This window comes from Poecile atricapillus, chromosome 9 (assembly GCF_030490865.1).
Source record: "Poecile atricapillus isolate bPoeAtr1 chromosome 9, bPoeAtr1.hap1, whole genome shotgun sequence".
Classification (NCBI taxonomy): Eukaryota; Metazoa; Chordata; class Aves; order Passeriformes; family Paridae; genus Poecile; species Poecile atricapillus.
The window spans coordinates 10,418,543-10,433,075 of record NC_081257.1 but is presented as its reverse complement, the minus strand read 5'-3'; the positions used below and the strand labels follow the sequence as shown (position 1 = coordinate 10,433,075).

General features: G+C 39.6%; 1 protein-coding gene across 2 annotated transcripts in view; it reads left to right on the top strand.

The window, feature by feature from the left end:
- Positions 1-287: 287 nt before the first annotated feature.
- The window catches only part of DCP1A (decapping mRNA 1A), a 31,975-nt gene continuing 17,729 nt past the window's right edge, over positions 288-14,533 (top strand). For both annotated transcript variants that reach the window (XM_058845082.1, XM_058845084.1), the window contains exons 1-4: positions 288-442; positions 1,444-1,484; positions 3,267-3,394; positions 11,740-11,806. In XM_058845082.1, coding sequence (XP_058701065.1) covers positions 308-442; positions 1,444-1,484; positions 3,267-3,394; positions 11,740-11,806 — 371 coding nt within the window. In that variant the 5' untranslated portion in view covers positions 288-307. The remainder of the gene's footprint in view (positions 443-1,443; positions 1,485-3,266; positions 3,395-11,739; positions 11,807-14,533) is intronic.

Genomic DNA, 14,533 nt, shown 5'->3' with positions numbered 1-14,533 from the left:
CGGCGGGGGCGCGGCCCTGCCCAGAGCCCACGGCCCCGGGGCTCTGCCAAGGGACCACGGCCCTGCAATCCCTCGGTCGCCGGAGCTGCGAGGGGGGAGCGGGGAGCCAGGAAGGGGCTGCGGGTCCCGGGTTGTGAAGAGGGACCCGGGAAGGGGCTGGGAAGGGCCCAGCGGGGCAGGGGGGGGCCTCGGCCGGCGGGCGGAACTGCAGGCGCGGGCCGGGCGCTCCGGCCGGCGGCGGGGCCGGGTGCGCCGGTGCACCAGCGCGGCTGTCGCCGTTCCGCGGGCGGGGCTGCCCGGGTGCAAGATGGAGGCGGCGGGCAGAGCGGGGCAGGAGATGAGCCTGGCGGCCCTTCGGCGGCACGACCCCTTCATCACCGGCATCGCCGACGTGACCGGCCAGGTCGCGCTCTACAGCTTCAGCCCTAAGGACAACGAGTGGGTGAGTCCGGCGGGGCGGGCCCGGGAGCCGCCTGGCCCGGCGCGTCCGCACGGGGCCCGCGCGGGGCTGCGCTCGCCCAGGGGGAAGTTTGGGCTTTGGGCGCTTTCCCCTCGCTTGTGCTGGGGGAGAGAGAAAAGGAGACGAGGAGAGGAGGCGAGTGGGAGAGTAGAGGAGGGGGAGGGAGAGGAGAAGAGAAGAGGAGGAAGAAGAGGGAGAGAAAAGGAGGAGGAAGAGGGAGAGGCGAGGCCGTGTGTGCGCTCGGGGAGGAGGCGCCGTTCCCCCTTGGACCGGGGCAGTGCTGGGGCTGGAGAGCGCTTTGGCTTCTGGTGGCCATTGATTTTTTTCTCTTTTCTAATCGTACTTTTTTGTTGTTGCTCCTGCCTGTTGCGCAGAGCCCTAATTCGGGAAGAGGAGCATTTAAGGGATGTGAGTGTTCGTCATTATATTAAAACACAGTTTTGGCTTGCCCACCGGGTTCATCACAGAGCCGTAAAAATGGGAATACGGGGAGCTTCTGGTGGTGGCGTGAGCCCTGGAGCTGCAGCAGCTTTCCGCACTCGTGGGTCACAAGCCCGTGCTGAGGCTTGCTCTGGAAGCTGGAGTTTGACACAGAGCCATGGCCCATGGTTCTATTGTTGCTGTCCTTGGAGTAAAACTGGAACACAACCTCTCCAGTATCTGGAGTCTGCCCCGTCAGGCTCAGCATGGGAAGGTTGTGGAACACTATGCATGTAACACATCGGTAAATTGAGAGAGTGAGCAAAGACTTTTGCAAGTAGGTTTAACTTCCTACTCTTTCTAATAAAATAAAAAAAAAAATAAAAAAATAAAAAAAAAAAAAGGTAGTTTCTGAAAATAGGAAAGCATATTTTTAGACCTGTGATGTCAAACCGTAGTGAAAGATAAGGATATTTTAAGTCTTTGCAATTAAAACACGGTACAAAATGTACATAACTGTGTGAACAAGCACATCCCTGAAGTGCATTTGTTGTCTTTTGTAGGAGAAAACCGACATAGAAGGGACCTTATTTGTGTATAAAAGGTAAGGGTTGGTCTGGATTGTTTTTTTGGTGGGAGGGGGATTTAGTGGTGGTGATGTTTGTTTTCCTTCCTTAGGAAAACAAACTCCAGATGGCTTCCTGCAGAGCTTTTATATTCATCATTTTTTGCTTGTCCAGCTGTTAACTGCTGTGTACTCATTCAAAAAGAATTAACTCTGCACATGGGTGAATAACTTTTAAAGTACTTTTTAGGGTCAAAAGCCCCTAAAAGTACTCTTGAGAAAGCGTAAAACTTGAATGCTACATGTGTACCCACATCAAAAACTGGTTTATTGAACATATTTTATTAATTCAATAGTATTTGTTAGCACATTGAGTTTGTTAAATGCCAAGTCTCTCTTTGTCTCCTAAAATCCATGAAATTGATAATTAAAACAATAGAGATGAGCATATGGCATAAATCTTTGTAAATGGATGAATTTGCCCAAAAGCTGGAGATCTCATAGTGTCTGGTTTTGGGATTTTTTTGATTTCCTCATCAAAACCATGGAAGAAATTTCAGTTCCCTAGGACAGGTAAAAGGGGTGAGGAGGAGAACCAGCAGATAAAATCAGTCATGAGTTCAAATTTTAAATTACAGGCAAATAGAAAAAATCTAAATGATATAACACTTTGTTGAAGGTAAGAAATAGAAATAATGCAGATTTCAGCCATATTGAAGCAGATATTTGGTCATTACAGTATTTTATCCTGGTACTATGTAGGGATTTGAGTAACCAGTTCCTGTTACTTCAGCTCCCAGCTTGGAAATACTTAGTGTAAGAAAGTGAACTTAACTTTTTTTAAAAAAAATCAGAACAAAAACCAAAGCAAAAGCTTTCAGTGTCACTAGTTGATGATTTTAAACAAGTTCTGTGAGGTGCATTAAGAGACTCACTCGTGATGGTAACGGTTGTTCACCCTGTCCTTGGAAGTTCTTGACAGATTTTTGTTGTCAGTTAGGTAAAGGTTGCCACCCTGTTACAGAAATCTTTATATTTACCAGCTGATTTTGTCTGATTTTTAGCCTACCTTTATTGTGCTGCTGTTGTTGATTATATACCAGCTTACAGGCACATTTGAGTGCTGACAGGACATTCATGCCAGATCTAAAACTATCTTGAACTTTCAGTGCTTGCTCAGTGTTTTCTTTTTCCACCTGGTGTACAGCAAAAATCTAGATAAATAAAAATTGCTTCACTAAACAATACAATTCTGAATAATTTACTTTCAGGACACTGGGTGAAGTCCTTATTTCCAGAGTCTCCCTTTAAGAAGTAATTACTTATGGTTTATGGTTATCCCTCTAAGGGTACTTCCTGCTATTTAAGACAGCAGCTCTTTTTTATTGTCATGTCTATTTACAGTAAGGTAATGGTGCTGTGGAAGTGGTTTGGTTTGGTTTTTCTCGTCTAATAAAAAAATTCTAAAATGCCTCAAAATGGTCTTATGTCAAGTATTGAATACATTTGCATTTTAATGGTGGACCTGCCCTAGTTTTTTTTAATAGATTTTTCAGAGGCATATCTTTGATTCAGCAGTTTAACAGTGTAGAACTGTAATGTTAATCCTAATCCTGCTTTGAGGTAAGTGTAGTTTGAAATTGAAATTAGGTGGCATGCCAAGAAATGGCATAAGAAAACAACTGTGAGAGCTTCAGGACTGCTAAAGATTCACATAATAAAACAATGGAAATTTGAAGATGAATTCATAACTTGGTTTCAGAAAATTACTTCTGTTGATGAAGGTATTAATCCTTGGTTTTGTTTTCATTGACACGACAGGTCAGCTTCTCCTTATCATGGTTTTACGATAGTGAATCGACTGAATATGCACAACCTGGTTGAACCAGTAAATAAAGATTTGGAGTTTCAGCTCCACGAACCCTTTCTTCTCTACAGAAATGCCAGCTGTGAGTATAACTTTCTCTAATCCAAGTAAACTTCAGGTTCAGTTTTATAACCTAGATCATTTCTCATTACTATGATGTCTGTTTCAAATATGGTGTAATGGGGCAAGTTCCAGTGAAGTATCTGATGTTTTCTGTCTAAAATGCTAAGTTTACTTATATAGCTGTTATATTACGATCACTTCCTACTTCCAGTAAAAAGTGAATATACTACCAAAGTGCAGTATTGCTCTGGTCTTTAATTTATGGTCTGATGGGTTTAATATAAACATGTTTCACTCCTGTCTGAATGTCCCCCTGAGTTACAGATGGGAACACTGCTTTGGCTGTGCTTTGGTGTACCTAATAGACCAGTCAGATGTTAATCCCTTCCTTTTTTCCCCTTGGAAGGCCTCTGGGATCTGTAAGAAGTAGGATAAATTCCATCATGGTGGCAAAGAACAGCCTAAGGCAGATGGTCTCCTCTGTTTCATAATCTTAGCAATTTTCCATCTATAAGTGTCTCAAAGAGGAAGTCAAAACTGGTCAGTAATTTGAAAAGTCTAGGAGGTTAGGGAAGTGACTCGCAATAGATTGGGGAGAGTACTGTATTGAGTTAGTTTTTTAGCAGATTGCTTGGTTTGGAAGGAAGAGGAGCTGTAGATGGAGGTGGTAGGGATAGGATGGACCTTAAGGTGTCAGGGAAGAATTGCAGCTGTGAGGCTGCTGACATAAGGGAAGCAAGAAGTTGATTCATTTGTTGGAACTGCTGATGGTATAAGGAAGCAGGAGCTGCTGTGGAATCACCATGATGTGTGATACTGACTAGAGGATCACTTAACAGAGGGAATCACAGAATTGTTTTGGCTGGAAAATACCTTTAAGATCATCACACCAAACCATTAACCCAGCACTGCACAGTCCACCACTAACACAAGTCGCTCAGTGCCACATCTGCACATCCTTTAAATACCTCCAGGGATGGTGGCTCCACCGCTGCCCTGAGCAGCCTGTTCCAGGGCTTGACAACCCTTTCTGTGAAAAAACTTTTCCTAAAACCCAATATAAACCTCTGATGGCACAACTTGAGGCCGTTTACTCTTGTCCCATTACTTGGGAGTAGCGACCAAGCACCACCTTGCTACAACCTCCTTACAGGTAGTTGTAATCAGAAAAGGTATGGGCTGTGTGTGAGTTCATTCGAAACCCCTGAGGTCAGTTGTTTTCCTTTCCTTGATGAAACCTTTCCTTTTCCTGTGGGACACTAGTGTAAGATCTGTGGGAGGCTCATGGGTTTAAGATAGAGAGGACATAGAATAGTACAAGTAAGGGAGGAATTCATACAAAGGTCAGCAAGGAAAAGTTACAGACTGGATGTGGGAATTGCATTCTGAGGTAATCAGGAGTATTTCTTTTCATCATATTTCTTTGCCTTTGACATTTTAAATTACTTTGGTCAGAAACTGTCCTTTCTTTCATTACCCCATCCTGTCTCCAGTGATTGCAGACAGAAGATGTCCAGTGCAGTTAGTATGTCATTAGTTATTTTCTCAGGTGTCACAAATGAACTGCAGATGAGTTTTTGTGCCCTCTGAGAGTGTTCACTTTATTCAAATACAAGCTTAAAAGCATTGAAAATGGCATCTAAGCTTTTTATTCCTTATAATTTCCACACCACTAACTCCTTTACATTTTGCATTAAGCTGTTTTGTTTTGGATTATTTTCCTTACATAAGGTTTTCCAAATTTTCTGTCCTCTGAAAGAGTTAGAAAACAAATTATATGGTTGAATTGTGTTAAAGCTGTTTGCCTCTATTTGCATAGTATTTGTGAATTTGCAGGCAAATTTGGATTTGCAGACAAATTTCAGTGTGTGTGTTTTGTGTGTCTGGGTAGATGAGGGGATTCTTGTCCAAGTTCTCTTCATGCGGAAGGATCTCCACTTCCGCTCAGTTGCCTGCTGGCATGAAAAACCTTTGCATTTTTGGAACTAATTCAAATCAGAAATTTAAGCCAGTGGTTACTATAATGTGTACCTCCAAGGGCTTAATGTCACGGGTCTCTAATGGCTTAAGGTGAAGTTCTTCTGAGATCCCTTAATGACTGAAGGAGGATGGGCTTCTAGTTTGTGTAAGGAAAAGCTTCCTCTTACACAACACTGTGTCTTGTAGAATGGCTTTTATTGCATCCTTGAAAAAATCTGCTATCATTAGAAGCTCTTTATGAGTAAGTTGCCCTGTTAAGGTTGCTGAGTGCTGCTGATTCTGTTTCCTTAGCTTACATATGGGCAATGGCTCAGACTATCCAGTAAAAACCTAAAATCATGTTAATAGTGCTGTTTGGCAGAGACAAACGTACTTTGTGCCTCTGTAATTATGTTGTAACAGGATCAGTAACAAATAGAGATTTCACCAGGGCATGGTAGAAACAGTAGATGATCAAAGCAAAATTATGTCACCATGCATTTGGAGAAGATTCCATGTCAACAATATTTATATTCAATGTGGTACTACTGTTTTACAAACTTTGTGTTTTCACTTTGTTCTGGGATTCTGCTTTGATTGAAGAAGATAATAATCCATGCAGCAGATCAGACCTCTGGCATTTCTGTCTTCAGCAGCACAAGAGCTGTTCTGAGGACAGCAAGTAACCTACTCCAGTCTGTGCAGAGCTGCTAATGACTTATGTGTGGAACATTGCAAGCAGTCTACAAACATTATTTTTGCTTGGCTAGAGGCTGTAAGAATGATTTGCCTGTCATACTACATCATAATATTTTGGTGGGGTTTTACGGTTCTTTTATAATTTGATTTTTTCAAACGTTCTTACTATACAAAGGAATTGTTGGTTTGCTGCGTATCAGAAATTAACTTCGTTAAGCTGTAGACCTGATATTTTATCCAGCTGCACAGAGGCATTTTCTTACTCTTAGACCAAGACTAGATAATTGCCTTTTTATTCCTAGAGGAAATTACTGATTTTCACAGCTCATGGTGGGAAGTACTCCCACTTTTGCAGTGTGGGGCATGAAGGAAACTTCCATGGCCACTCTGGAAGGAGAACAGATACAGCACCTTTCTTATGTCTGCCTTTTGCTGCTCTCTGTGTGAAATGGAAAACATTTGGGTCAATTTGTTATTCATTATTCTGTGAGGTTCCTCTCTATCCCAATATTAGCTTTTTCATATTTCAGCTTTTAATGGGGAAATCTTTCCTCACTCCAGAATTTTTGTTCTCAAAATTATTCTGGCTGCATAATATGGTTCCAAATCAAAAGAAGAATGAACCCAAATAGTTGGATGTAACACAGCCCCAAAACTTACACCATTTTTTGTGGGGTATAAGACCCTAAAGCAAAGACGGTAAGAGTGTGACTCAGAAACTGTGAGATGTTCTACCACTCGCAGTGGTAAATAGAAAAAAAGTATTCTTGTTTTCACTGTTATAAAGAGTTAAGGAAAGCAAATATCTCCAAACATGAGCAGATCAAGAAATTGCCAAATTGAACAGAGATTGTTTGACTTACTGTAGCATATTTTAAATTTAGAATTACTCTTAAAAGGTAAAAAATTTGAGATTGTACTTCATACTTAATTTGCCATATATTATTTCTTGGTCTGGAACAAATACTGCTGGGTATATTTGATCCTTGTTAAACATTCCCTCTGGACACATGCACATTCTTTAGAGTTTTCAGAGTATTTGTTCATGAAATACCGAATCCCATTGACCTTTTTTTTTTTGAGTGAACCTAAGCTTGTTTTCTCTTGTCTTTTGTGGAAAGCATGTTAAACTCTGTTTTAAAAAATGCATATACAGTTCAGCCTGTAACAGTAATAACAGTCCAGTCTGAAGTTCAGTACTTCCTTTCAATCTGTAATGTGATCATCTGAAGCTGTTAGTTAGTAGTTTGCTTAGTAATTGGGGAAAATTAGTCAAAATTTTAAGCACTGTTGAACTTACCTCCCAAAGTCTGCAGGAAAGATTCTTCTGAGCCTTTCTCATTTATAACTTTTCCTTTGTATCGGTGGTGTTGGTCTTGATTAAAAGGTGTTTTAATCCAAGCCAGTTCACTTGGGAGGTCAGGCAGGCTGATTTCCATGGTGCTGAAAAGACAGATGTTTAGCATAAAAGTTGGGTATTAAAATAAATGGTCCTTGTTTGGTGTGGGGTTTTTGCTTGTGGTGGTGTAGCTTTTTTCCTTGCTTCTTATTCCTGTCCGAGGTAAGAGTTAGTGATACAAAAATAAAAGATTTTGGAGAGGTTTATACATTTAAGTGGAAAAATCATTTACAAAGTGCTGTCTTCTGGGCTTGTTGTATTATTGATGAAAACAACTTGTATCCTGAACAGCAAAAGTGAAATGAGTTGCATTAGAAGTGTTTCAAAGAGTCCCTGCCTGGTTTCAAAACTGGTAAGGAAAGTCTCTTGTTATCACACATGTTCCATTAAGTGTAACATATCTCTGTGATTGCTGAGGCTGCCTGGCTCTCCAGCAAGCACATTAACCCAGTGCTTTAGTCTGAGATAAGAAAGGAGCCTGTTCTTCATATCTGCATAGCAGAAGCAACAATGCAAGCTGGGGGAGGGAAGGAATGATTGAAAACTGTAAAGTTCTAAAAATACATTGTTTGACCTAAAAGATGGCACTCTAGCTGCAATAGGTTTTCTTCTTTGGGTTGGGTTGCAAAGCGGCAATCCCTCTCCTTCCATATAATACTCATTTGGCAGTTAGTTAGAGTGATCCTGAGCTTGGATGATGTTTAGGTATTCAAAATACTAGGAAAGGGAGGAACTGTTATAACTGGTTTTTTTCTGTTCATTCTAATGGTTTATTAGTCTGTGAGGCAGGCTAATGTTTACATGTAGGAAATAAATAAGAATGTCAGTGATATAGAGCTGACTGACAGAGGAGAGATGGCGTTTCAGGTGACTGCTACTAGAGGAAATACAAGCTTTAAGAGAAGAGCTTTATGTCATTTTGTCTTCAACTATGAGGTGTAAAATGAAGCAAACATGTGCTTTTCTTTGTGGAAGTGAGATCAAGTTGTTTTCCATGGTTACATTATTGGAGGGGTTTCAAAATGAGTCCTTTTCTTCCAAGAGTTTGAAAAACTCCTCTTGAAGTTGTTCTGTTTCATTGTATGGCAACATCTAAACTGGACCTGTAAAATAAAACTTTTCTCTCCTTTCTACCAGCTCTTCCAGAGAGTAAAGGGAAGTTTTAAACAAATCATCTCTTTGAATGAGTTGAAGATGTGTTTGTACAAATGGCTAAACTGCCTAGGGGAAGGGAGTGACAGTGTCTGGAATCGCTGAAACTGGCAGTGCTGATGAGTCCATGTGCACCTCCTGTGGCACACAGTTCTGTTCTAAGTTTTCCTTTCCTGTGTGTCCCAAGCTTCTTGTTTCTGCTCTCTTATACTCCAGTGGCCTTTTGTGAAGCTGATGGAGAAACAGGATCAAGGATCTGGTCTGGACTAAAATGTACCCAGCTGACATAAGGGAGAGGGGCCCTTTGGGGAGCAATGGGTTAACAAAGTTGTGGAGATGTGAGGGTGGGAACACTGCCTCTTGCTGCTTACTTAAAATGAGAGCTGAAGTGAAACTATGGTTTGGGGATGCAGCTTCATTTTATGTTGCCAATAATGAGGCTTCCGTCTCGCAGTGGCACTTGGCTATTCCCGCCCTTAATCCAGATTATAGAAGAGTCCAAGACCTTCCTTTCGGTATTATTCTGTTGTTAGGCTTGAGCAGGAAGTCTTCCATAATCCTTCTGTTCTTTCAAAAGCTCTTTGGTTTCCCATTTCAGTTTTAATCAGGTTTTAAGGATTGATCCAGACGAGTTGGGAGAGAAGTTGAGTGTTATGTGTTTAGATAAATAATTATGGGTCAGTGTTTCTAACAAAAATGACATATGTCAGGGAAGAACATAGATGAGGAAAATGGATGACTTCTTTTAGTTTTATGGAACCTGATTTGTCTGTGGTATGGGTTACTCATTACTTGAGGAGTATCAAAATGCAGTGTGATTCCTACTGAAAGATTTACGGCTAATGATTACAAACTACTTTTACTTGATTGCTAAAGATGCTGCTCAGCATTCAGTAGAAAAGCTGGATGGAAAAATGAGTCAATTTGGTGGCTTCTGTTGGATGCAATTCTTGCAAGAACTGCAGTAGGAAGATGCCACCAGACATAGGAATGTTCAACTAATGTTTATGCTGGCTGTAGCAAAAAATCACATATTTAAAAAGAGCTGGTAAGAACCAACTCTGTCTTTGCTATGCGGATGTTCTGAATTGAAGCCGCATGTAAGGAAGGAAGTACAGTGTGTATATAGGAAAATATCTATTAAATAGTAATAGCAATGCTGCTTGGACATACACTTCTGGGGAAGGGAGCTGAACTGGCAGTACAGGAGGCCTCTTGGAAAGAGGAAGGTAAACATTCCAGCCTGTTGGGCTTGTACCTACATTGATGCCAGAGTTCGTTTGTAATATGCTTTGCATCTTTCTAATATTGTGTAAGATTGTTTTGAGTGACTCCCTGTGATTGCTTGCCAGTACTACAAAGTGGAAAAAAGCCTCACAGTCTTCACCAAACTGAGATTTGGATATACATGTGGTCTTGTCTAAGCCTATTTCTGGCAGAATTGAGTGTGACTTTTATCATTTGTCCCATTTAGATATTATTATAAGTTCTTTATCTTCATTTCTTCAGCAAGTATGCTTTTGAAGCAGCTTTCTCCTCTTGGCAGTTTGTCTGATAATGAAGTCAGGGAAGGCAAAGAGCTTTTCTTTAGTGCTAAAATAGGAGCTACTTCTTTGTCATGTAACAAACTAGAAACTTAGACAGCAGAAAATCCAGTTGTATTAAACTGCAAAGTTTAATAGAAGCATTTCATAAGCATTGGTTATGTGTATGAAACGCTTTTTTATTGGCTTATATTCTTGTGCATTGATTTCTTTTTTTAGGACTTGAAAAGCTTTGTTATCTATTACTTAGGCTGGAACCTCTAAAGAAACAAACACTCCAATTAATACAGCTGTTATTTAATAAAAAAGGAAAAGCCAAGAATTTCAGGTTGTCATAGGATATTCTTCTAGAAAGGAGGTGTGTACATGACTTCTGGAGGATTTTGGCCTAACAAAGTACACCTGGGATAAGTCAAAGGGCCAGAAAAGGTTTGGTAAATAGTTGCCTTCTTTGCCATGGCTTGACATAATTTTGAGTGGGCTTTGCCTGAGGTTTCTCAGTATCTTGTGGAGGAAAAAAAGTGAATAAATAAAGAAAAAGGATTTTATTATGAAATAAATATCTACCTCTAACTGGAAATGGTTGTGTTGTTTTCTTTAAACAGTCACTTCCTTCACTTCAAGTGTATAATCAGTGGTTTCAGCTACATAAAATCATTGACATGAATTTCAGTATACAGATGAGTTCTAAAAGGCTGAAAACATCTTTTTCAGAAAATAAGATACTTCAATGTGTAAAGTGTCCAATTGCCTTTGATGTATAACTGCTATAGCAGTTTATGCATTGACAAACTTCATAGGTGTACTAAGATTTAAAATAATGCTTTGTGGGCTGGATTTGATACCATTCTGAAAAGAGCTGTGGAGCTTTGTGGTGTTGCTGCAGCTGGGGGCCGTGAGGAGAGGAGCTGGTGTGTGGGTAAAGGCCTTGGGAGGATTGCTGGGGAAGGAGCACTCATGGCACTCATGACAAAGTTTCTCCCTCTCGTGGAGGCTCAGTGGTCAAGCTCCAGCTCTGCCAACTTTCAGTGGAATTTTACTTATTCTGAAAGCCAGAATGAGGCTGTTTTGCTGAGCTGGAGCCCTTTTGCTCTCATTGCTTTGTCCTTGATACCTTCAAAGAGCAGGGGTCACTATGAGTGCAGTTGTGAGCTGTTCCATGAATGTGACTGTGTGATGGGGGCTTTGGAACTACTTCCTTCTGGAAAGCTTCCAGAGAGGCTGGAGTTCCCACTGAACTGTCATGCAGTAATTCAGATGTTAATGTTGGTCTTTGAATTTGACAAATAAAAATCAGTGTTTTTTTGAAATTTATATTCTAGCTTAAATGATGAAGTCAGTAATTAAAAAAAAGAGGTTGCAACTGTAGTGAGAAGGCAGCTGCTGGTTAAAACATTTTCCTGACACTTTTATTTACAAACAGTATCAAGATTCTATAGTTCTTCCATTTAATCTGACTGAAGTTGTATTTATGTTTGCACATGTGCTATTTCAGATTACTTTAAAAATGGTAGGTAGTGACACACAATGTTTCAATGGAAATTGATGGAAATTCATATGTTGCATATAATATGACTATTGATTTAATTACCTTTTTTTCTTGTTTTCTAGTGTCAATTTACAGTATTTGGTTTTATGACAAGAATGACTGTCATCGAATAGCAAAACTCATGGCTAAGTAAGTACTGGGGCCTTATTATTCTGTAAGCCTTTTAGAACTTATTAAATGTGTCTGGTTTTCTAATCACTCTCCTAAAAATGGAGGAATGCAACGTTCTTGCTCATAGAATTTTTTTTTAACTAATGAAAGCTACATTTTTAAAAAAAAACTGCAGCATTAGAATTTTTAATTGAGTGATAAAGAAAATGAGTTGAAGTATTTGTTTGCATTCTTCAAAGAAAGCAAGTATGAGCACTTTGTACCATTTTATGTTTTATATTCTATTTTGTATATGGATGCTGGCAAATTATTTTCTAATGCAGAGAGTGTAATGAAATAAACAAAGTTTGGAGGTTTTTAGTTGGTTTTGTGGTGAGCTATTTTTTTCTTGGAGTGTGTGGTTTGTTTGGGTTTTTTAAGGCTTAGGTATTATTCCAGACTAAAGTGAAGAGATGAAAAAATAATAGGATAAGTAGGCAGAATTTTCTAGAATTACAGTGGGTTTAGGAGAAAAAACAAAACTGACATAATAAGAGCTTGGTGTTGCTAATTTCTAGATTTTTTGATAGTTACTCTTACTAAAATGCAAAATGTAGATGTACGGCTCAGGGTATTTTATCCCTTATTCTCAGTTTTGCTCCTCTTTGCTATCGTTGCTTTCCTGACCCCTTTTATCTCTTGCGTGTCTTCAGCAGCGTGTCAGGGCATGCCAGTCAGCCATCCTGAAGACTTGCACAATTTAATTACATGGAAATATATAATATTTAATTATATGAAAACTAGTCACAATGTAGATATTTTAAGATTAATTATAATTTCTTAGTGTAGGGGATTTGGTGTGGGTTATTTTGGCTTTTATTTTAATTACCATTTTCTCACAGAAGCGGTGAGAGACAGCACAAATGACAGACATTGGTATCAAGATCTCTTTTTAAATTATTTTTCTTTTTTTCTCATCCTGATAACCCCATTTCCCACTTTTATTTTTTTCTTCCTAGCTATGTTGGACTTGTTAGTGTTAATTGGTTTGTCCATATCTAAGGATTAACTATAAGGATTAATGGAAAACAGTTGTGTGAAACTGACTCTAAGATGTTGTTACTAAAACAAATAAAACATCTACTGCCTCTCCTCTTCATAAACAGAGCATCAGAAGGATACAGCTTTCTTTTCTAATCTAAAACCGTTTGGTTAATGTTTGAAGTGTGAGAGAGAGCTGAATATGTCAAACTCTACCATATTCTGTCACATACAGCTACAGTGCAGATCTAAGTTTCAAATAGCAAGTCCATTTGGTGTTCAGCTGGTCACTGTAGCACAAATGACGGGCTGCAGATACTTCAGGAGTCTTAAAAGGCATGATCAGGTAGCAGACCAGTCTAGCCATGGCACAGCAGTCCATAAAGCACATTTACCCCTTTGGCTGGATTGCATATATACATTTTCTTCTGAGAGTATTAATTTTATTTTGTAGTTTTTTTGTCTTTGGAGTGGAAGTTTGGATTTGCACCCTTTTTTTAAGGTGAAGTTTTTCTTAATCGCTGATAGGAAAGACTGCTGCCTTTATAATACTTCGGCACTTTAAAAACATAACCATAAAAGGTTTCAAGGAGATTTGCGTTCTCTTCCCTGCATTTGACTTGACCTTATTGTGCCAGACTGAGTTAACAAGATTGCAGGCCATCCATTTATATTTTGGTGGCTTATCTTTGAAAAGAAAAGTAAATTAGGCTTTGTAATCACAGACTTCACTTCTCACGTTCTCTCCCTCCCCCTGCCCTTCTGTGAGGTTGTGCCAGGTATATTTTCAATGCTGTAACTCCAGATATTCTTCAACAAACTGTCACAGCAGCTACTGTGTCCCTGAAGGAATTTGTGCCTCTTCCACTATCTGATATAATGGAAAGAAACAGCAGGCCTTGCTTAAAAAAGATTTAATCCTGGATTGGACACAGAGCACGTTCAGTGTACAGATTTGCATTAGTTGACTTCCGCCTGCCTCCCCCCCCCCCAGGAAAGGTATTTAGGTATTTGATTTACTGGGGGTTTTTTTATTTTTTTTAAGAATTTTAGACTTTTCTGAAATGAAAACATTTCATGGGAATCATCAAACTCCTGATTTCAGAAACAATTAATTTGTGTCAAGTTAGGATGATTAATTGAAGAATGATCTTTCTACAAGAAGTAGGGCAGAAACTGGATATTTGAGAAAACTATTGCATTCTGGCCTATAAGTTTGTAGGGGGGTTATTTTTAGCTTAGTTTATAAGCTTGTTTTGCCCTGTTTCAATAGTCAGACCCAAAGTGGCTTCTGAAATACAGACAGCAGACTGGATTTGGGAAAGAATCTCAGAGTTCTGGGGATACAGTTTCATATTTTATTACATCACCACTATTGAAATGTAATGTGCACGAGACAGAAGATTGAGTTTGAGCTAATAGACAGTTACCTAGATGAGAAGAGAATTTCTTTTTCTTCAAAAAAAAAGCAAGCTTTAAAAAGGTAACAGACACCTCTTAATGAACAAGAGAAAAATATTATTAGCTGTTTTTCAAAATTTTTATGAAACATTTCTGTGAAATGGATACACTCCTTGAAGATGTTTTGCTGTGAGTTCAGTGATTACTGTTTCCATGGGAGGATGTTTTATTGAAACCTTCTGGGACAAATAATTAAGGCAGAAGGAGAGTCTCAAGAGTGAAGCCTTTGCTTTGCCTGCCAGGCAGCACATGTGAATTGGCTTC